This window comes from Mus musculus, chromosome 12 (genome assembly GCF_000001635.26).
Source record: "Mus musculus strain C57BL/6J chromosome 12, GRCm38.p6 C57BL/6J".
Lineage (NCBI taxonomy): Eukaryota > Metazoa > Chordata > Mammalia > Rodentia > Muridae > Mus > Mus musculus.
Window position 1 is genome coordinate 110,846,967 of NC_000078.6, and position 23,454 is coordinate 110,870,420.

At 49.2% G+C, this 23,454-nt stretch overlaps 1 protein-coding gene and 1 pseudogene across 4 annotated transcripts; one reads left to right on the forward strand and one right to left on the reverse strand.

Moving 5' to 3' along the window:
* Positions 1–3,284: 3,284 nt before the first annotated feature.
* On the forward strand, positions 3,285–23,040 carry Zfp839 (zinc finger protein 839). 4 transcript variants are annotated; one of them, XR_001780491.2, is made up of 8 exons: positions 3,285–3,597; positions 8,034–8,906; positions 13,830–14,388; positions 16,998–17,090; positions 17,890–18,039; positions 19,274–19,402; positions 19,742–19,859; positions 21,184–21,920. XR_001780491.2 is itself a non-coding variant. In NM_028365.2 (8 exons), the coding sequence occupies exons 1-8, from the start codon at positions 3,352–3,354 to the stop codon at positions 22,110–22,112; spliced, it is 2,766 nt and encodes a 921-aa protein (NP_082641.1). In that variant the 5' UTR covers positions 3,313–3,351; the 3' UTR covers positions 22,113–23,032. The 4 variants fall into 4 exon arrangements, 3 of the variants coding, with proteins under 3 accessions (XP_006516335.1, NP_082641.1, NP_001186714.1); NM_028365.2 differs by having other exon boundaries at positions 3,313–3,597; positions 13,830–14,057; positions 21,184–23,032; XM_006516272.3 differs by lacking the exon at positions 19,274–19,402 and having other exon boundaries at positions 3,287–3,597; positions 13,830–14,057; positions 21,184–23,040.
* Mpc1-ps (mitochondrial pyruvate carrier 1, pseudogene) lies at positions 11,104–11,988 on the reverse strand (annotated as a pseudogene).
* Positions 23,041–23,454: the final 414 nt, after the last annotated feature.

Consider the following 23,454-nt stretch of genomic DNA (forward strand, 5'->3'; position numbering starts at 1 on the left):
GAGCAGAAGCAGCTGGCCTGGAGAAACCGCAAGTTCTAAGGGGTCTCTTATATGGGGAAGATGGTTGTAGTGGTAGATCTGCCCAATCTAGGCACTCAGCATGCGTTCATATTAATTCAGTTGTGTTTTCATTGCTAGGGCATATTTGGGTGGGAGACTTACTGTAACATTGGTTACAGTGTTAGTAATCAACTCTTAGTTCCAGGGGTCAGACATCTCCTTCTGCCCTCCTTGGACACCTGCACACAAGTGGCACTCACTCACACAGACACATGCACATAAATAAAAATAAACCTTAAAAAGTACTTTAAACTGGGCAGTGATGGCACACACCTTTAATCCCAGCACTTGGGAGGCAGAGGCAGGCAGATTGCTGAGTTTGAGGCCAACAGCCTGGTCTACAAAGTGAGTTCCAGGACATCCAGGACTATAGAGAGAAACCCTGTCTCAAAAAACAAAAACAAACAAACAAAAAAGTACTTTAAAAATTATTTTGAGGGCTGGTGAGAAGACTCAGTGGGTAAGAGCACTGACTGCTCTTCTGAAGGTCCTGAGTTCAAATCTCAGCAACCACATGGTGGCTCACAACCACCCTCTTCTGGTGTGTCTAAAGACGGCTACATATACTTACATATAATAAAAAAAAATCTTTTTAAAAAATTATTTTGAGCCAGGCAGTTGTGGTCCCACATCTTTAATCTCAGCTCTCAGAATGCAGAGTCAGGCAGATCACTGAGTTTGGGGCCAGCCTCATCTACAGAGCAAGTTCCAGGACAGCCAGGGCTACACAGAGAAACCCTGTCACAAAAACAAAATGTAATAAAACAGGACAAAAATTAATTAATTAAAATTATCTTGAATTTAGTCGTGGTGGTGACTGTCTTTAACCCCGGCACTGGAGGCAGAAGGACCTCCAGGCTGGAATCAGAGGTGCACCGCTGCACCACGCCTGGCCAGTATTATTCAGCATTCATTTTCTAATCCGGTCTTCTGGTAACCCATCTTTTGTCTGTTAATTTGAAATGTACACATCCTCCAATTCAAATGATAAGGTTTTTTTCTCTCCAGCACAGTCAAGAGGTTGTTAAAACAGAGTCGATATTCTGGAAAATGGGGGTAATTCTCAATTTACGGTTGGAGGGAAGAGAAAAGGAAGAAAATAGTGAAGAAGTAAGTGGGTACGGTGACAGACACCTGTAACACCAGCACTCGGGAGGCTGAGGCTGGCAGATGTGAGCTCCAGGCCATACATGGAGCCTGTTGTTGTTCCACTGAGACAAAGACCCGTGGACAACCTTAGTGAGATGCCAGGGGAGTAACTCAGGACACTGCAGGGTGGAAACTGGCTTCAGTAATGATAAAGATGATAATCAGACCTGGGGTCAGTTCCCATCGCACGCACGCAGGCAAGCACCCACCGTGGCTTATAACCACCGCAGATGATCTGATGTTCTTGCTCACAAGTGCACACATAATACACACATAGTATATACTCAGGCACATACATACATAGTTTAAAATAAAAAGAGAATCCTTTGGTGAAATGCAATAATCAGAGCCTTCCCTGGCAGCAGGCTGTCCCCAGTCCCTCTCCTATGCGTCTCCCTCATCTCACACTGACTCGTGATTGATAGGACCCTCATCCACCCAACAGGGGCTTAATGAGGATGTGTTGACCAGTGGTCCTACTGTGCTACTCAGCGAAGAGCTGACACACAGAACCACTACAGTACAGAGAGAAGTTAGGCTGAGGCTGGGGAGCCGGATGGACAGACTGAAATGTGAGAAGGGTGGACACATGGGTGGATGGATGCATCTGCCCATCTATTTACCCACCCATCCATCTGTCTGTCCATCCATCCATCCATCCATCCATCCATCAATGCATGCATCCATCCATGCATCCCTGAGTGTATACTTTGGCTCAGAGCTTGTGTTGGGCACCCAATGGGTAATATGTCATTCCTGCCCTCGAGATGTTCACTCTAGATGCCAGGTAGCTGTGGGATGGGTCACCCCAGAAACACTTGAGGAGGCTTCAGATGGAGCACTAATGTCAAATATGCAAACATTTTGGGGCTGGAGAGATGGGTCAGTGGTTCCAAGCACTGGCTGCTCTTACAGAAGTCCAGGGTTCCATTCCCAGCAACCACATGGTGGCTCACAGCAATCCCTCTGTTCCAGGGGACTGCCAGTAACACGAGTTGTGTACATAGACCCAGGCAAAACACCCATACACATAAGACAAAACAAAAAATGAAATTAAATGCAAACTTTATAATCCTATTGTGAGGCAGGGTAAAACTGAGCGGACACACGGAAGGGAAAAGTGCTCATTACCCTGGAGTCGCGCTGAAGCCTCATGCCAGCAGGGTGTCAAGCAAGGACTCATGCATAATTGACAATTACTGAGAAGGTTGCCAACATAAAGAGAATATTCCATCTATATAGAAATGCTTAAGATAATAATGTTAAAAACTGGGCATGATGGCACACACCTTCATTTCCAGCACTCAGGGTCAGCCTGGTCTACAGAGGGAGTTCTAGGACACTCTGTGCAGGGTTACACGGAGAAACGTGTCTTGAACTCCACCCTCCCCCAAATAATAATGTTAAGACAACAATAAATTATGTATATATTACCTATTTCTTTTCTCAGGTATAAACTTGCAATTTTCTAGGAACCTCACGAGACTACACTTTATATATGTGAGGATTATAAATTATAATGTGACCTGTAGTTTTATCTGACCAGACTGCAGTCTGTGAAAGGATCCTCTAGAGTCACCCTGAGCAGCCCTCTAAACTCATTTACTGCAGAGGGGAAAAGGTTTCCTCCAGCAACCCTTGTAACCCTTTGTAACTTGAAAGCCACCAACATGTATGTCTGACTGACTGCTCAGACGTTTAAACTGACTCCCTCTCGAGAAGCCCCCTTGTAAATCTTAACTTGGTTGAACCTTTGTCCTAGAATTCATAAAGCCATGGTTCGAGCCCCTGGCACCGCATAAAACCAGAAGTAGTGAGTGGTGCGTGACTGTAACGCCAAGTTTCTCGAGCGGGGTTAGGAAGACTTTTCAATTTGAGGATTAGAGATCAGTGTAAGCCCGGGACTCGGGAACTCCGAAGACCTCCACTGAGGATCCGATCCGGGACATCAGCATGGAGCGAGTGACACTTGGGGATCGAAACATTAACAGAGCGGCGGCGGCAGCAATTTAGTACAAGCCCCGGAGCCATGGAGATGTTTTGGCCTGCCGGGCACGCGTAGGTTCCGCCCTCTACCGGGTGACGCACTTCCGCCCCGCCCCTACAGACGACACGGGTTCGAGTCCCCCCCCATAGGCCGCCATGGCAGGCGCGGAACCGGAGTCCGGGAATGTCGGCGACAGTGGCTCGACTCTTCCCGGCCGGAGCCACGGCGCCGTGCGCTTGGCTCCGCTGGACCCCGAGCAGCTGCGGCGGGTTCTGGAGCAGGTGACTCGGGCGCAGCCACCGCCCAGCACGCTGCCGGCCGCGGCGCGGCGGCTCCGGGACGGGGCCCAACAGGCCCAGCGGGGGCCGGGCGCCGAGGCCCCGCGCCTGCTGACACCGCAGGTGAGGCGCCGCGCGGGGTGGAGGGGCCGGAGCTGGCCGCTGCGGACCGCGTTCGGAGCCTGGGTCGTGTGCGCCCAGCTCTGCGCGCCCGGCCCACCTCGGGGCGTCCTGCTTCCTCCTCTGCGCTCACAGCCCTGCTCCAAGCCCCTCGGCGCCTGGCCCGCCCTACAGCAACTTGTCCTTCCTTCAGCATCTATGGGGCGCTAGAAGTATGCCAGGTTCTACACTGAGGCCAAGTGTATTCTCAACGGCCAGCGGGTAGCATAAGTCACGTCTTGGGGGTGGGGGGTGACAAGGGAGAACTTTCTCCTGATCGGTTCTGGAGCTGGAACCCAGAGCTGAGTGAATTTAGAGGAAAGCGGTGGCGGCACGCGCAGCCACTGACCCAGAACTGAGCCTGAGTGGAGAGAACTTTGCTGGAGACTTTGGCAAACTTCAGTGTCCAATACAGTAGCAAAGAAGCACAGGAAGGCGCCGCACTGCAGAACTCCCTCCCTCCCGGCGGGTTTACCCCCTAGCTCACACAGATTTGGGCTGTTTTGAGAGTAGCCATTAAAATCTGGCTTCTCCTGGGAGGGTCCAGGTAGCTCCTGAAACTGAAGGTACTCTATGTCGGTCGTAAGAAGACCTGCTGGCTTTTGCAAATGACAACACACACCTCACCTCAGGGGAGAGACCAGGAGAGAGAGCTGCCTCCACCAAAAATAGGGCAGAGAATAGAATTCTGTGGTCTCCAGTGGTTTTGAGGTAGATATTGGCTATTCAAGGCGTGCTGTCTTCCTGACAGCACTTGCTAGAAGAGTGACCCTTGGTGACTGACCCTCGTTGGGCATTGGCTTCTCTGCCTGCAGGAAGGATGGCTCACTATCTAAGGTTCCTCACTGGTAGACTGCTGCCCTAGGGAGCAAGTCTGAGACAGACGTGACACACCATTGGTGCGGCCTCCGTGAAGCTCCTGCTCGGAGCGTCTGCACGCTATCATACATTGTCAGAGAGGCACGGCTGTCAGCGGCCACATGACATGTTTTGCTTTTTGGTTTGTCTCCTTTCTGAGATTAGGTCTTGTTTCCCAGGGTGGCTGCAGACCTGACACATGGCTGAGCATGACTTTAAATCGCTAATCCTTCCTTCCCCTCCTCTAGAGGTGTGTGCGGTGCTGGGGCTGAACTGTGTGGTTCCTCTGTGGTTTAACACTCTTATCAACCGAACTACATCGCTGCCACCCCAGGGAAACCACACAAGAGAGGTTCAGTGTCTCGGCTTGCTGTACTCTAAGGCTGTGTCCTCCTTACCTTGCTAAATATGGCCACAATTTTGAATTTGATATGACAGCTTTGGAAAGAGGCAGTGATATAATTTCCACCAAAGGAGAGCAAACTTAATCAAAGTTAGCTTGATAGATTTGCTGGTGGTAGCTGGTGTGATGGGGATGGTGAAAACCAGATTCAAATAATGAAAGAATGGACCCCTTTGTGGCCTGGTGTGCAGGATAATCTTCCAGCTTAAACTGTGCCCTGATAACCCAGAGGCCAAGCAGATAAGGATTCTGCCCCCAAGGAGTCTGAGGACTAGGAGGAAGTGACACAAGACCCAGATGATAGCTGGTCAAGGACAAAAAGCTAGAGATGTAACTAACTGAATACATTCAGAAAAAGGAAACGGTCTCTGGGAGCACACAGCTAATGCTGAAAAGCTAGTGTCTGAGCTAGATTTGCCAGGCTGGGTGCCAGCTGGAAATGCAGGAGAGGAGAGGCAGCATTCCGGGGTACACTTGGGGTTCATTGATACAACCAGGATAGCAAGCTCTGGCTCACTGTGGGGACAGCAGACCAAAAGTACAAGCCAGTGACCACCTTCTGGGGTAATGTGGGTCTCTGGTCCCATCTTCACTGTTCCTGACCTATAGACACACTTCAATTCCACCAACAGCTGTGCGCGGTCCTAGCCTTCCAAGAAGCCTCGTTTCCCTTAGACAGAAGTGCCTTGTAATGCCTGACCAATTCATTGTGACCTTCAAGGCACCTGAGAGACAGTCGTCTTCTGGAACGTTCTCGAAGGCCTCTGTTGTGTCACTGTGGCAGTGTTACCTGCCTGACCTGTCTCTGGGGACTACTGTCTCCTTTCAGAATTGTCAGTGAAACATTTGAAAAGACAGGTCTGAGGCGATTGTCCCAGGAGAGGCAATCCTACAGACCTGCAGGGAGTGAGCTGATGCTTATAAATGGGTGCCAGAGGGACTTAAGAACTTCTGCTGAGCTGGACAGTGGTGGCACACGACTTTAATCCCAGCACTTGGGAAGCTGAGGCAGGCAGGTTTCTGAGTTGGAGGCCAGCCTGGTCTACAGAGTGAGTTCCAAGACAGCCAGGGCTACACAGAGAAACCCTGTCTGGAAAAACAAACAAACCAAAGACAAAAAAAAAAAATTGCTGAATCAAATAAACACAAAACAAAGTATCAAGTGTTGTATAACACATTATATGCCCACATAACATAATAAGCCAGTCAGGATCAATAATCAGACCAGTTTTCCTAAAACAAGGGCTGTGTGTGTGTGTGTGTTCATTCATATAATATCTGGCATATCCCAAGATCTTAGATATTCTGGATGGCTTTTAGTAAAGTCCAACAAACAATGGTTCTTGAGGATGTGCACAGTTACTAACTGTCATTGAGTCACACGTAGCCCAGGAATTAGGGGCTTACAGGACACCTAATCCCCACATTTCTTCTTCCTTAATTTCAAAGAGAGGCTGCTGTTTGTAATAGTGTACCCACCCGGCATGCAGACAAGGGGTGTGTTCCAGCTCGACTTTAGTGACAGTTCTTTCCTGTGTGACTCTGTCACTGACCTCTCACTGGTAGATTGGCTCTACAGAGGGTTTGCTGGTGGTCTCAAATGAGTGGAGCTACATTCCCTGGAGAGACACAGACTTTGTCACAATTGGGGATGCTACTGGCATCTGGTGGGTTAAGCCAGTATTCTCTAGTGCACAGGATTGCTGTCCTTTCTACCCCCAACACACACACACACACACACACACCCTAGGTGATCACCAGTCCAGCATATTAATTTGTCTGGAGGGCACAAGCCCGTGCCTGATAGTATCTGTCTGTCTGTCTGTCTGTCTCTCAATGCTGGTCATCTCTGTTCTGTAAGTACAGGGCCTCTTCTCTCCTGCTGTCCCCAACTTCTTTCCAGACAGCTCATTCCTGACACACGTGGCTGTCTCTCATAGGTGGTGCTTAGTAAATATTCGTGGATGCTATTGAAGGCAGCCCTCTTCTTTGGTGGGTATCTGGCTCTTACAGAAAGTGCTGCCTCAGATGTAGGACATACTTTTTGCCCAGTTTTTTGTTGCTGTTTGTTTGTTTGTTTGTTTTTTAAATAGAGTCAGAAAGTGAACTGCTGGGTTAAAGAACATACACAGTTAAGTTTTCGTTGGATTAAAAGAAAACCGTTGCAAGTGCAGATTTCTAGGTGTGTGTTCCTGGAGAAGCTCATACGTGTATATAAGTACAGGCCAGTGGCGCTCTGAGCAGACGCTGGGAACAGAGGGTTAGAAGCAGGAGAACGGTGAACTTGGTTGCAGGGAGTGAACCTGCTGGAGCTGCACGCAGCAGGAACAGTCTTGAAAGTGCAGTCAGGCTCAGAGATGACCTGACTTACCTGACGGGTGATTGGCTGAGGTGATGATAGATGATAAACTAGATAGATGATAGAGTCTGTTGCACAGGCTGTAACTTGTGGCAGTTCTCTTACATTGTCCTGAATGTGGAGGTGACAAGTGCGTGTCACCACTCCCAGATTGTGATGATACTATTTTGTTTTATTGTTTGAGACAGGCTTTTACTACATACCCCTAGCTGGCCTGTAATTTGCAGAGATCTGCCCGCACTTGCCTCTGCCTCCAGAATTCTGGGATTAAAGATGTGTATCACCATACCTGGCTGTAATATTTTTTTCTTTTCTTCTTAAACAAATTTTTATTTTATGTGTTTGGGTGTTTTGTTGCATGCTTATATGTCTGTGCATCATGTAGAAGGCCAGATGATGTCCCGAAGGCCAGAGAGATGGCTTAGTTAAGGATGCTGTACGCTCTTGAGGAGGACCTAGTTCTGTTCTTAGTGCCCACGTTAGCAGCTCACAAACCACCTGGAGCAATTCCAGTTACAGGGATCTGATCTCTGGCGTTTTCAAGCATCCCCACACACATAGCTTGTATTCTCTTTCCCTCCCATTCCCCCTCGCCCCCCTCACTCACACGAGCACACACACAGGTCCACATGGTGGATCAGTGGTTAGGAACATAGACTGCTGTCTTAGAGGATCCGAGTTCGGTTCTCAGTACTGACTTTATGCGGCTCACAACGCTGTGTGGGCGGGGAGGGCAGTGCAGAGGTTTAATGCTCCTTCCGGTTTCTTTTTGTGTTTAAGGAACTTGAAGCTATTTGTGTCAAGGTATCTGGTGACACCAAACTTCAGGAAAGAACAATGCACCCCCTGGCCACCATCCAACTCAAAACAGCAAGACAAAGTCAGCTACCTGGGAGAAGCCCCAGCAAGGGTGTGTGTGTCTCCAGCCCTCAGCTGCTCAGGGTGCAGGCCCTGGGGAGGACGGAGTCACAGCTGCAGTTCCTTAGACGCTCCCCTCAGCCTCCTGCTCCTCGGGTGTTTGTACAGAAGATGCTGCCAGACCTCCATCCAGTCCCTTTGAAGAGAGCCAAGGCCCACGAGACTGCAAGCGGGTGTGGTATCGCTCTCAGCCCGGTGGCAGCCTCGGGTACACGCGCAGTTGCAGCTGTGCCATCTAGCCTGTTGATTTCCAGCTTGCACACAGCACGTACTGAGAAGTCAAAGAAATCTCTAAGGGTAAGAACTCGATCTGGACGGGTATCCCGGCCTCCCAGGTATAAAGCCAGAGACTACAAGTTCATCAAAACCGAGGACTTAGCAGAAGGGCGTCTGTCGGATTCTGATGACTACTCAGAGCTGAGCGTGGAGGAAGAGGAGGAGCCTCCGGAGAAGCCTGCCTTCTTCGACGTTGAAGTCTGTGCCCTGAGACCCAAGGCCTTTAAGTGTCACACGTGTGGAAAGTCCTACATAGGGAAAGGGGGGCTGTCGAGGCACTGTAAGCTCAACCCAGGCCATAGCCGGCTGCAGCCTGGGGTGCTGCTGTTGGAGAAAGCTGATGGGGGCCCGACCCTGGGCTGCACAGACTCAAAGACCGGAGGCCTTGCCGGCCCGGAACCGTCCACAGCAGCTGCTCTCTGTGTGGAGGAGGCAGAGTCAGCTTGGCATACCCTACAGGTAATGCTCTGTGTGGTGACAGGACCCTTATCTCTGCTCCCTTCCCCACCCTCCTTCAGTTACATCTTACAGTGTCAGATGGGGCTCAGGACACACATTATCACAGTGAGGTCCCCAAACCCACAGTTGTTACACTGATGCTGGACGGGTGGGAGTGTGTGTCTTTTGCCCATGGCCTCCCTTGGTGAGCACATTTGGTGGAACATGGCCATGGCTGTCTAGAGAGTACCCTTGACTGGTACTCATGTGGCAGAGGAGTGTGGGAAGAAGCGTCTGCCTGCTGTGGTCTCTTCTTTACCTGCAGTAGATCAGGGGCTTCTAAGGTGGAGTGAAGCTGGTAACTAGTTTACAATTAGTACCTTGGGGCCTAGACGGATGACACTTGGGCCCAGGAGATGTATATTGAGGCCTGGAGGTAGGGCCATGGATCCGCCCTCTAATAGGACTAAAAATATTATCTTGCCTTTATCACTGATGTCTGCAGTACACCTTATTGTATTCCCTGTCAGGCACTGCTTGCGCCAAGAGTATCAGTCTCACATTCCTTGTCCACCTCTTCTTTCTCCCTCTTCCTCCTCCTCCTCCAGTCACTCTTAGTGACAAGGACTGCTCTCAAGGACTAGGCACATGCTCTGCCACTGGGCTACTCCTTAGCCCTGTCCTTTTTCTTTTCCACATATATATATTTATTTATTTATTTATTATTTTGTATTTTGTTTGTTTGTTTGAGACAGGGTCTCTCTATATAGCCCTGGCTGTCCTTGAACTTACTGTGTTGTCAAGGCTGCCTTCAAACTCACAGAAATGTGCCTGCCTCTGTCTCACCAGTGTGAGGATTACAGGTGTGTGCATTGCACCCGGCCCTGTACATTCTCTTAGTGATCATTCCTACCTGAAGTACTACAGTAAGACTTGGAGGGTGACTGGTCAGGCCCAGGGTGCAGTGTTTCTAGGTCTCAGGCCAAAGGCTTTTGGTTCAAAGTGTGTACTGTATGTAACCAGGATGCCCTTTCATAGAAGGTCATGGAAAACTCTAACCTTAACTTTAAAAAATATATTTTATATGGGTGTGTGTATGTGTTCATGTGCCACCTGATATGGGTCTTGGAAGCCAAACTCAGGTCTTGTGGCCATGTATGCTCTTAGACCAGGCTGGCCCGGAGCCCACAGAGTATGCCCGTCTGAATCTGCCTTTGGGGTGTGGGGATTAAAGGCATCCGCCACTAGGCCTGGCTTGGTTTTATTTTTTGAGACAAGTCCTATTGATCCTGTCTAGGGATGTGGGAATGGGTTCATTTCCTCTGCCAATTAGAAAATTAAAAGGTAAGAAAGAAGGGTTTGTGGAAATCTTGTGGCGTCCCAGCAGAGCCATCATTTGATACCTGGGAAACTGGAGTCCGCTCTTAAGATTCTTAGTTTCCTTAGTAAGAGAGTTTAAGAACTGATGCAAACAAGGCTTGAGGGCAGTCTGCTAGAGTTACAGGAGAAGCCCAGGGCAGAGAGGCTGGCGCCCGCCCCCAGCTTCCTGTGAGGGAGTGGAGGTGTGGCAGCCTCAAGGACAGCTAGCTGCACAGTGGGGACAGGAGCGCTTTGATGTGTTACTTAGGGAGCTTAAAAATCATTCAGTTATGAACGGAACCCACCTTGCTGTGCTTGGTCCCACCGCTGGCCAAGTCCCTGACTTAGCCCATTACAGTGTCTCCACCTATTGCTTCCTTCCTTTCTCTTGTTAAATAATCTTATGTTGGGTATTTTGCTTGCATGTATTTCTGTGTCCCATGTGCATACATTTTGCCTTTCAAGACAGGAAGAAGGCATTGGATCCCTGGAGTTAACTGGAGTTAGATGGATGTGAGCCACCACATGGAATAGAGCTGGGAATAGAACCTGGGTTCTGGGAGCACGGGCAGCAAGCACTCTTAACTCCTGGGCCATCCCTCCAGCTCCGTGGATTACATTCTTTTTTCTTTTTTTTTAAATGCTTCTCTCTCTTTTTTTTTTTTTTTTTTGTTTTGGTTTTGGTTTTTTTCGAGACAGGGTTTCTCAGTGTAGCCCTGGCTGTCCTGGAACTCACTTTGTAGACCAGGCTGACCTGGAACTCAGAAATCCTCCTGCCTCTGCCTCTGCTGGGATTAAAGGGGTGTGCCACCACCTTTAATTCCCTTGGATTCCATTCTTTTTTTTTTTTTTTTTTTTTAATATTTAAACCATTTATTGCCATTAAGTTACAGATCTGAGTTACATATGGAAAACACCGATACTTGTTATCACTGGAAATTATGTGTAGACATGTGACCAACTGAGGGTTTACTATTGTCATTAAAGAAAAAGTCAAGAATTTTGAGTACTTAAGTGCTTGTAGTTATAAAATTTTGTTCCCTTAGATTTTTTATTACACAAATCCCAATAGATAATATACATATTACTACAGATTGCTATAGATAAAACCATCATTCAAAATTATTAAATTAGTTGCATATTTTGAACTACTCTTGATGAAGACAAATAAGGTTTAGCATTGATAAGGCAGCAGAGAGTGGGTTTAGGGACTCTCGGCTATTCAATAATGTTGGCATGGTCATTAAGATAGCATTCTGTGTTTTCCCTTCAGCACGACTACTCATGCTGACATGATCTGTGGCTGCAGCAGTGGCTGGAGCACTGTCTCTTTCAAGAGCTGGTCCTTGTACCGCTATGCAGATGGCCGCTTACTCATCTCGTAGTTGATAAGTCGTCCTCCCTGAATGAGCTGAGCTACTTCGTTTGTTACATGGCATGCAAACAAAAGCCAGTTTCGAGGTTGTACCTTGTAGGCAAATCTCATGAATGTCAGAGAATAGCAACAGAGGGCGAAAGTCATCCGCCCACTGATAATCTCTGGAGATTTCTTCATGTCATTGATAGCAGCAATGGGGAGACCCCAGTTGGCAACTGGGCCCCAGAAGTGCGTACTCATGAGATAGTCCCGGAAGTCCTTGCTCTGGACATAGTCCGCCGCTTTGCGCACCAGCGCTCCAGCCATGGCCGTGGCGTTGGCGGTGAAGCCGCTACCTAGACAGATGACACCGCTGTGGACTCGGCTCGGATTCCATTCTTGATACTGCTTGGGTGTTTACAGCTTCTTCCCTTTGTCTAAACAGTGGCTGTCCTTCCTTTATGGTATCTGGAATCTGAAGTTGGAAACCCTCTCTGACCTTTCTCTGGCATTGCCCATGCAGAGAACTGCACGTTTGTGACGAATTTTGTTTTCTTGTTAGTCTTCTGTCATGGGGTCTGTTTCAACTGAGAATAGTTAGGCATTCTCCTTTTACCCTTCAGCCTGTGGGTGTCATCAGCCTGGGCATTTCCACAGTAGAAGGACAGGCACACCCAGACTGCCTTAGACAAATGGGACCAGCAGGCTCCCTAGTACTGGCCACCTCTTCAGTCGTGGAGACAGCTCTTGGGTTTACCCAGCTGCCTTACCTTGGGAATAGCTGTAGGCTCCACTAATTGTCCCCTTTGTCCTGTAGGGTGGGCAGGAACACCTTCAGCATGATCTCCTATTCCTTCCTGAGGGGTCATGTGGTACTTCAGCCCGCAGCCACACCCAGCTCCTCCTAAAACTGCGGCAGTGACTATTTGGAAGGAGTTAGGGCAGCTGGGTGGAGGGTGCCAGGGGTCCCAGTTACTCAGGAGCCAGAAGTAGGAGCATCAGATGAGGCCGGAATAGAAGCTAAGCCTGGGCAATACTTTTGTACCCAGCTCAGAACAAAAACATGACAAACAGAAAAGACTTAAGGGACACATGGTACCTGGTGCCAGCCCTCACAGCCTGTGTGTCCTTAGGTCAGCTCTTTGACACTACAGCCATCCTGAAGGTGTTTTCAGAGGGCATTGGCTAGACTGTCACTCAGGGTTTCCTCCAGGGAGCCTTGGGAAGCCACGGAGACAGAGCTTGATTAGGCCCATGTCCCTGGGGACAAACTGGGAGTTAGGAGGGTAAAAGAGACAGTGGCACTGAGGGGCAGGTTTCTCTTCTGAGAACGTTGTGTAATTACTCAGGTCCACTGAAGGATGGGTTTTCAAAGGATGCATTTGAAGCTGGAGAGATGACTCCCTGGTTAAGGGCACACTCTGCTCTTGCAGAGGACCCGAGTTTGTTTCCCAGCACCTGTGTGAGGTGGCTAACAACCCCCTGTAAGTCCAGCTTCAGGGTCTCTGCAGGCATCTGCACACACACACACACACACACACACACACACACACACACACACACACACACGTATCCCGCACAGATGAGCACATGCATACAACTAAAAAGCGAATCTAAAAAGGGATGCGCTTACGGTGCTTGAAATACAATGACGAGGTTATTATAACGCATTCAAGGTTGTGCATAAGTTATAAGTTGGAAATGAATTCGAGGGCTGGTGAGATGGTCCTGAGTTCAAATCCCAGCAACCACATGGTGGCTCACAACCATCCTAACAAGATCTGATGCCCTCTTCTGGAGTGTCTGAAGACAGCTACAGTGTACTCACATATAATAAATAAATAAATATTTAAAAAAAAAAAGAAATGTTGTTGCTGGGTGTTGGAGATCTAACTGACACCAAGCACCAGTTCTCTCTGAGGCTGAGCTCCACCCCAGCCCCAGGGATAAGCTTTAAGATGATAATTAACTTTAGAGAAGTTCCCACACACTGTTTGTCAGCCCAGACTTCCTGAATGGCTAGTAACCATTTGATATTCTTAAGAGTCCTGGGTGGGAGAGTTTAAAATGAGTGGTAGTTAAAGGGTATTAGCTAAAGAAAAATGGTTTAGAAAGTTCCTTGCATTTGACTTGACATTTCTGTGCCTTAAAATGTTCATGATGGCATATAATGCATGAGTTTTCAAGTTTTCATTTTGTTTTATTGTTGGGTGTGCAACACTACATAGAGCGGTCAGCCTGTCGAAGTTGAAGAAACACTGGTACCTGAACCACAAAATAGAAGTACCTCAGCTCTTCTGAGACCAGAGAAATACCTAGGACCTAAAAATCGAAATTGGGAAAGCCAGGCAGAAGTCAGCACAGCCAGCCTGCGGGAGAGCAGAGCAGTCCAGCCAGAAGGCGACCCTGCTGTGCCTTCAGGGCTGAGTGTGTCCGGGGGAGCCCAGCTCCGGGAGGTAACGCGCTCTGATTCAGTGTACTCGGCGTGCTTGTCTGGTGCAGCATCTAACTGTTCCCTCCCTTCGCTCTTCCTTTTTCTTGTTTGTTTTGAGGCAGGGTCGCTTGTGTAGTTCCTGCTAGCCTTGATCTAACAGTGGACTTGCTTCAGTGTCCTGAGAGCTCATGTGTCAGGCCTGGACCACCATTCCAGGCACTGTCTGGTTTCTGAACTTAAAACACCGACATCCCAGAATGGTGTAGTGATGCACACCAGAAATTCCAGCTCTCTGGAGCCTGAACAGGAGGGTTGAGAGTTCCAGGCCGTGGGCTGGAGAGATGACGTAGTGGGTAAGATGTGGGTTTCTAGAAGGGATTTTCTTAAATCATGTCTCAAGCACAATGTGATGTTACAAGTTGCAGCAGCAGATTAAACTCAGGAGGGTTAGTGCTACTCCCTTCCCCTGTTGTCATGGCAACCTGGGACGGCTCACTGTTGAGACCCTTTGAAGTTAAAGGTTGCACCATCTACAGAAGGTGCAAATGGGAGACAGCTCAGCGCCAGTCCCTGCCCCGTGTGAAGCACTGTCAGCCTTCTCAGCATCAGTCACAGTGGCCTTCCATCTGAGCAGACAAGCGGCGGTCAGGGCAGCTGTGGGCAGGAGGCAGGACCAGAGCGTGAATCTATGTTCTGTGGTGTCAGAGTCGGAGGCTGTCCCAGGCTGTGCATGATGGCTGCAGTGAGTCTGTTTTCTTGAGGACACCTCACTGTCCTCCAGCTGAGTGGCTGCTGTGAGCAGGACCACTTAGACCCCCTTAGATGAGAGATGACACTTATTTAAACACGAACTGTGTCCAGCAACAACATGCCAGGCCCAGTGCGGTTACTGAGGGCAGCATGCACAGACTAGACAGAGCTGCCACTCTGGCAGGAAATAGGGTGAGGAGTGATGACCGAACCTGTTGGTTGACAAGAGGGCTGGGGGGATGGCTGTCATTGAGCTAACAATAAGGAGATGGGTTCTATGGAAGCTTGTGAGTTAGGTCATGGCAAGGTAACTCTTTATAAACCACCTTCCTATGCTTCCACAGAGCTGAAACCACAGGTCGGCCTTCCCTACGAGCTCTCGAAAGTTGAAGTAGAACGTAACCTGTTTAGTGTGTGTGCGTGCAGGGGTGTGCACTCATTTACATGGCGTGGCAGGTGTGGAGGTCACCATTGTAGCCTTGGCTTTCTCCTTCTCTCTTCACTTGGCTTCTGGGGATGGAACTTATGCACCAAGTTTGCAGAGCTGAGCGACCCTGCCAGTAAGGCTTTCCTTTGGCTCCTCTGGCCTCCTCAGGTCTTGCACTGTTCTCTAATATTCTCTAAGCCTAGGCCACATGGCTTCCCTACTCCTCACACATGGCGTTGCGTTTCCAAGGCTTCTTTAGGTTCCTCTCCCTGCCTTGCTTCCTCTGCAGACTGCCATATTGTGCTACTTGGTTAGACCTCTCTCTGGAGCCTCACATCTCAGAGAGCTCAGCAGTGGCTGGGTATGATAGCACACTCCTTCATCTCAGTACTTGGGAGGCAAAGGCAGGTAGATCTCTGGGTGTTCAGAGTCAGCCAGGGTAAATCGTGAGATTCTGTCTCCAGCTAAACAAATCCCCAAATCACTTCCCTTTAAAAAAAAGGAAGGGGGCTGGTGAGATGGCTCAGTGGGTAAGAGCACCCGACTGTTCTTCCGAAGGTCCAGAGTTCAAATCCCAGCAACCACATGGTGGCTCACAACCATCCGTAATGAGATCTGGCGCCCTCTTCTGGAGTGTCTGAAGACAGCTACAGTGTACTTATAATAAATAAATAAATCTTAAAAAAAATAAAAAATAAAAAATAAAAAAAAGGAAGGAAGGAAGGAAGGAAGGAAGGAAGGAAGGAAGGAAGGAAGGAAGGAAGACAGACTACTCTTTCCCTGGATGCCTGTGTATTAATCTTCCATGTTGTGAGGAGGGTATAAGCTGGTCTCCTGTATGGTCCTATGATATGTAGGGCCACTAGGTACACAGGCTAGAAGCCCAGTTCGTTGTCTTTCTTCTTTCCTGCCTCTCCCCTCCCTTCTTCTTTCTTATTTTTGTTTAGATTTTGAGACATCATTCACTCTATAGCTCAGGGTGGCCCTGCTAGTCTTTCTTTCTTTCTTTTTTTTTTTTTTTGTTTTTGGTTTTTCGAGGCAGGGTTTCTCTGTATAGCCCTGGCTGTCCTGGAACTCACTTTGTAGACCAGGCTGGCCTCAAACTCAGAAATCCACCTGCCTCTGCCTCCCAAGTGCTGGGATTAAAGGCCTGCTAGTCTTTCTTACTCAAGTCCTCTAGGTGCTGAGATTAGAGGCTGAGCTCTGACCTCTGGCTCTGGCTCCCAGTCCACCCTCGTCCCCGTCTGGGACCTGAGAGGCCCTCCTGCCCTTCTTCTGCACCTCCCCTCTTACCAAGTCCTCATCTTCTCTTTGCCTTTTTTCTGGCATTGCCTCTTTTTGCTGTGTCCCCTGCAGAGCCACACCCTCCTCTCATTATACCACCACCTCCCTAAATCCTCCCCCAGAACGAGGTACTATGATGCATTCTGATGATCCCTACAGGACTGAGGCAAGAGGCCCGACTGAGCCCAGGACCTCAGCAGTACAGCAGCACCTCACCTTAAACAGAGGTGGGATGGAAATCCACCCCATACATGCTATCCCTGGGTGCCATCGGTGGCTCCGTGGCTTCTCTGCGTCTGAGCCCTGCACTCTCATGCAGCACACGCCCACGAGGCACCTGTGTTTGCCCCTGGAATGACCGTGATGCTTTCTTGTTGGACAGCGGTGTGAGACTGTGCACAGCTGGGTCCTGGGGATCTTCCTGCTCTTTACATTCCGAGTCTCACCAGCTTGTGCCTATCTCTAGTTAAAGGTGGCCGACACACACTCTTCTTTTGGCAGGCGCTCAAGCAGTGTGGCCGGGAGGAGCTGGTGGAATTGGTGCTGCCTCAGCTGGCTCAGGTGGTGACGCTGTATGAACTTCTTCTGGTGAAGGTGAGTCTCCACGGCGTGTCTGGGGAGAGAGGGTTAGCTTGAGTGTGCTGCAGGCTGGTCTTCCTAATTCCTATAGAATGTGCCAGGCCATTCAGAATCATTTCTTTTTCTTCACTAGATCAGAGCTGAAGGGAGCTGTAGCACCTAGAAACTCTCTGTGTGGGTGTAAGCCACTGTCACTCCTTCGACTACTTTAAATTGTATAAGCAGCAGCCGGACCGTGGGAAACCATGGTGGCTTTAGGAGGTGTGGATATGCCCCTTAGGAGGTGTGGATATGCCCCTTAGGAGGTGTGGATATGCCCTTTAGGAGGTGTGGATATGCCCTGTAGGAGGTGTGGATATGCCTCTTAGAAGGTGTGGATATGCCCTTTAGGAGGTGTGGATATGCCCTGTAGAAGGTGTGGATATGCCCCTTAGGAGGTATGGATATGCCCCTTAGGAGGTGTGGATATGCCCTGTAGGAGGTGTGGATAGGCCCCTTAGGAGGTGTGGATATGCCCCTTAGGTGCTGAAGGTGCCTTTTTGCCAATTTTATGTTCCCTGTGGGGTCATGCTAGTCCCAGGGTTTGTGGCCTTCACCCTAAGGCTTTTTTTTTCTGGCACCCTACCCCTGACTGGCCTCTCAGAGTTAGGCGTGGTATATGGTCTACATGGTACCACTAGGAAGCTAAGACAGCGCTGGCCACTGACTGGTTCTGAAGTTGAGGACCTTTGCTTGCTCTGTCTTTCAAGTTTGTTTTCTGTTTTCTGTGTCATTGCCTTGCATTTAAACTCTGCTCATCCTTCCTGTCACAAAGGTAGAGAAAAGTCCCAGGGCGAAGCCTTTCTTTCCTGCTGTGTACAAGGAGTTTGAAGAGTTATATGACATGATGAAGAGAATGTGTCAGGATTACCTCAGCAGCGCTGGTGCATACCCTCAGGAGCCCCTGGAGATCAGCAACGATGAGGTGATGTCACAAGGGGCAAGGCATTTGCTCTTAGCTGGAGGAAGCAGTCATTGAGGGAGGGGGTGCTGGTGAGACGCCTTCATTTTAGCCACTGGAACCTTGTCCTGTCGAGGGAAGGTTTTGTTTCATTAATAGAAGGGTGGTGAACCTTGTTCCAGAAACAGAAAATTGGAATGGCTCAAAGACAGTTGTGAGCACCACAGTCCCCTGCGCACAGGGCTTACACCACAGTCCCCTGCACACAGGGCTCACACCGTAACACCACAGTCCCCTGAATGCTAGTGTTCAGGGTTAATTTTGTTTTCTTTTTTAAAAAATGTTGTTAGATTTTGTTTTATTTTATTTTATTTTATTTTATTTTATTTTATTTTATTTTATTTTATTTTATTTATTTTATGTGTTTGAGTGTCTTGCCTACATGAATGTCTGTACCTGGTCCCAGAATAGGACGTTGGGTCCCTTGAGACTAGAGTTAGGTGGGTATGAGACGCCATGTGGGTGCTGCGAACAGAAGCCAGCGCCTCTGGCAGAGCAGCCAGTGCTTTCACCTAGCAGTCCCTGCCTGCCGGAGGCCGGGTTTCTGTGTGGTACACAAGGCCGGGGGGGGGGGGGGGGGAGGGCTATGTTGTGCTCCTTATGTTCTGACCGCTTCTGAATGCATCACCCAGCTGCCTGTGGCTACGGTGAGCTCTTTTCAAAGCATAAGTCTGGGGCAAAGGTGGTTTGTCTTGTTTTGGACCTCAGCTCTGGCCCCATTGTGTGCACAGCAGGCCCTCACCAACCCTGACCTCCCTGTGCCTGCCCCTGGGTCTCGTCTCTTTCTTTCTGGCTCTCTCAGCATTCTCTAAGCTTCACAGAAATCTTTTCAGACAGCTGAGGCTCAAGGAGCCAGATGAGGGAGCACAAGAAAGGAGACTGTTTTTAGCATGGACAAGATCTTTTTCTAGAAAGAAGAGGAACAAGTGGCAGGAAGGGCTCTTGGTTAAGCTGACATTGGAAGCAGTGACGGCTCTGAGGAGAGGCTCAGCTCCACTCCTGCCCACAGACCGGCCAGCTTCAGCCATCACGGGCTGCACCTTAGTGGCCCTGGGACTCCAGAGCTCTCCTCTTCCTGTTAAGCCCTGCTCACTGCTCGCTCACAAAACAGTGCATTTCTACTCAGGCATGCGCATAGGGATTGACCCACTTGGCACACTCTGCCCCTAGCAAAGCTATTTCTACTGTTTCCCTTCAGGTTGCCAGGTCATTAGGGATCACAGAGTTCCTGAGGAGGAAAGAGACACCTACGTGCTCTAGTCAGGAGACGGAGGGGAGGCTGGAGAAGGGCTGTGTACGGAAGAGGGCGAGGGAGCTGGGGAAGCTGGTGAGTGGTGTGGACCGTCTGTGTGCATGTCGTCTGTGTGCGTGTCATCTGTGTGGACGTCGTCTGTGTGGTTGTTGTCTGTGTGGGTGTCGTCTGTGTGGGTGTCATCTGTGGGTGTCATCTGTGTGTGCGTCATCTGTGTGGACGTCGTCTATGTGGTTGTTGTCTGTGTGGGTGTCGTCTGTGTGGTTGTTGTCCTTGTGGTTGTCATCCGTGTGGGTGTCGTCTGTGTGTATGACTTGGCCTTGTCAGTTCACAGCTCACCCCTCTAGGCCTCTCCAGGAAGGTGTAGGTCTGCCTGTTCTTTTGGTCTCAGATAAAGGAGTCTTTTCTCCGTAGGCCACAGTGAAAAAGCCCCGAACAGTGGCTTTGCCCACAGATGTCCCTGGGTATCCTCCCTCTGCCAATGGATGCCAGCAGGAGCCTGGGCCCTCACCTGCTCTAGCCACTAGCAAGGGTAAGTCACATATTTTGTGGGTCGTCCCATGCTTAGAGATCCTACTAGCAGGCACAGATATACCAAGAACCATCCCTTTTAGGGGTTGGGTGCCCTTTGGCCCAATGAGATAACTCTCTGGTCTCTTGGTTTTTGTTATTGTTGTATTGTTTTCTTTTAAAAAAATGATTTATGTTTATTTTATGTCCATTAGTATTTTGCCAGCATGTATGTCTGAGGGTCACATCTCCTGGAACTGGGGCTACACACAGGTGTGAGCTGTCATGTGGGTGCTAGAGATTGAACCCAGGCCCTCTAACAGAACAGCCAGTGCTTGTAACCACTGAGCTACCCCTCCAGCCCCAGTGTCTTAAGTCTGTCCTAGCCCCCCAACACACTCTCGTTCCATGTTCTTGCCCCATGAATCATGAGGCCTTTGGGGGTCTCCTAGAGTCCCTTATTAAACGTCACTTTATAGGTGTCTCCCGGTAGCAGACCCAGGCTGTCTGAGAGGCTGGGCAGAGTTAGGTCCCAAGGACACATGCACTGTGGCTTAGTATCTATCATGCACTGTGGCTTAGTATCTATCCGAGACTTAGCTGCATTCAACATGGGAGACGTAACACTTGAAAGGAAGACATTCTGGCTTTAGTTCTGGTTGTAATCAACTCCTGTCTGTTAGGTACTTTGAACATACATACCGTATGGACAATATTCATATGCCTTTGTAAAGACTTACCAGGGCCACGCACGCCCATGCAGCTTAGAATTTGTATGCAGCTCTGCCGCAGATCTTCTGGGAACAGGGCACCCCCAGCTCAGTTTGGAGCCCAGCTCCTCGCTTACTCATTGTTCTCTCTGAGCTTCTTTTGTACTTTGAAGTAAGCAGTCCATCCTACATTCACCTCCTCTCAGCAAATAGTCCTTCAGTGTCTGCATCGACCCACATTCTGGGGCTGAGTGAGAGGGTCCTTGGCCTCAGGACCAGGACTCTTGGCTGGGTATCTGAAAAGGTCGTGTTTAAATAACCTTCCAGGTTTTCCAGGCCCAGGGGTGGGGTTGGGGTGGGAGCTGGCTGTGGATCTGTTTTGAAACCTACTCTGAGCTTGGGCTCTCCTCAGGAAAGGGTCCACTGTTCATTCAGTGAAGTTGCCCTGCTAAACTCTCTTGGAATGTGATTTTAATACAAAATCTACCTTTGTGAATAGATACAGTAACCAGTAAAAAACTGCTGCCCAGCTTAAGTACAAAGAGAATATGCATTACTGCTTCTTTCAAGGAAGCCCATTTTGAACAGCCCATTGTGGTGATGAGTATGTGACTGTGGTTTTTCTGAACTATTCAGGCTCTGACCCTGCAGCCGGCGAGAACTCTCTCTGCTCTGAAGGAAGCTGTTGGGAGATGGTTCCTGCTAGTGACAGAAATGCACCACCTGCGGGCTCGTGGCTTCTGGTGATGGCATCTGATGACTTTGAAGCTAGGAATGGCTCTGCAGACCCTACTCTTCTATTTCAGGATGTCAGTGGGTCAGCTCTTTATTCCCAAGTAGCAGAGCCCAGCAGGATGCACCCAGCCCAGGAGTCTGTGTTTTCTGAAGAGAATATTCCAGAACACACTATGTATCAGGATTCTGGGGCCGTCTGGAAGAGCAACAGTGTTTGTGATATGCCATCATCAGGTAGAAGAATTGGGTCTCTGTTGTTTAGAGAGTCTGAAAATGCAGAGGCAGGAGCCCTCAGGGAGACTAATCAACCCTTCCTTGATGGCCAGCAGGCCAGTCCCAGCCATGTCCTTCTGGCAGAGGCTGCAGCCGTTCCACTCCATAACACTGTGCCTGTGAACATCTTGCTGCCGGCTGCCTGTGTTTCCAAGATTATGCCAGAACCAGTTCTTCATCCTGGGCCAGGTGGATCACTGTCTACTGATGGGGGTCCCAGTGTTGGAAGGGAAGCTGGAGACATAAGCCAACCCCTCTCTAGGATGGAGACACATGACCAAAGAGAGCCAGAGACTGTGACTGCGGTGGGGGAAGCCCTGGCGTTTGATATTTCCAATGTGTACCAGGAAGTATTGTCTCAGGGACAGGAGCAGATTTTTATTCGGACTTCCAATGGGTTTATTTTGTCCTATCCAAGTACCATAGTATCTCAGGAAGATGACAGTGTCGTTGTGACCAATGCAAGGGGTTCTATCCTGAGGTTTGGCCCGCCAGAAGGTGTTGCTCTTGAAGCTATGGAAGCCTTCCTTACTGTGGAGGCAGAGTGCTCTCAGTGACCAGGAGTCAGGGGTGTGTGTGTGTGTGTGTGTGTGTGTGTGTGTGTGTGTGTGTGTGTGTGTGTGTGAGAGAGAGAGAGAGAGAGAGAGAGAGAGAGAGAGAGAGAGAGAGAGAGACAGACAGATAGACAGAGAATGAATGTGTGTATATGTGTGTGTATGTGTGTGTGTGTGAGAGAGAGAGAGACAGACAGACAGAGAATTAATGTGTGTGTGTGTGTGAGGGAGGGAGAGAGAGAGAGAGAGAGAGAGAGAGAAAGAGAAAGAGAGAGAGAGAGAAGGAGAATGCGTGTGTATGAATGAGTGTATGTGGGTGTTGGTTTTTGAGGCCTGGTCCCATGTAGCCCAGACTGGCCTTGAACTCCCAGTCTTCCTGCCTCTAGCTACAGAGTGGTAGTGTGTCAGGGATGTCCCACCATGCTGGGCAGAACTTTGTATGGATTTTATCCACAGAAAGTCAATTTCAGGCAATATTTTTCTAATGTGAATACTGACACAAAGGAGCCATTTATTTATAAAGAATAATGTCTGTTCTACTATTGCTTTTTTCTAAGAACCTCTTCACAATAATGGTACATACATATTTTTGTCTGGTTTTAGAAGCAGGGTTTGGCACAGCCCAGACTGGTCTCCGAATTTGTGATGCATCTGCCTGAACCTGAGGCTAGAGTTACAGATGTGTTCTGTGGCAGATGAAGACCCTCTTATGTAGTGATAGAGTTTGATGGCTGTCGTGGTTAAGTTCACTCCATCCTCACCCACCAGCCTGCGGCCACTCCATGTTGTGCCACCTCCTCCTCTCAGTGATGTGCTGTTTCTTCAACAGATGTTCTCTGTACCTCTGGATTCAGCTAGAAAACTTACAAAGCTACTTGTTTTGGCAGTGTTCTATTGAAAAGTAAAAAAGAAAGTCATTTGTTCTTGCTTTCTTGATGTGTGTGGGGATTGAAGCCAGAGCCTTGAACTTGCCAGGCAGTCTGATGTGAAGTGGCCCAAGCAGGCCTCTAATCTGTGATCCTCCTGTGCCAGCCTGTCCAGTAGCTGCAGTGACAGGTGTACAGTCAGGTGAGTTTTCCCTGTTGTTTTTGAGACACAGTCTCACTGTGTAGCTCTGACTATTCTGGAACTCACTACATAGCCAGGTTGGCCTCCAACTTAGAGACCTGCCTCCCGAGTGCTGGGATAAAGTGTGTGCCATCGTGGCCAGCCTGCTCCCTTCTTTATCTGATGCCAGACCTTCACAGTGAGTGTCACGCCCATGCCCATGGGGCCTTCTTATCAGCTACCCACTTGGGTTTTATGCTCACCTTTTCCCCCCTAAGACTGGGTCTTGCTATAGCTG

Bases quoted from the DNA above. Each gene is read 5' to 3' on its own strand.
- Zfp839 (NM_028365.2), top strand. From the start codon at position 3,352: ATGGCAGGCGCGGAACCGGAGTCCGGGAATGTCGGCGACAGTGGCTCG. The intron at 14,058-16,997 runs GTAACGCGCTCT...TTCTTTTGGCAG, and splicing joins GGGGAGCCCAGCTCCGGGAG to GCGCTCAAGCAGTGTGGCCG. The intron at 18,040-19,273 runs GTGATGTCACAA...GTTTCCCTTCAG, and splicing joins TGGAGATCAGCAACGATGAG to GTTGCCAGGTCATTAGGGAT.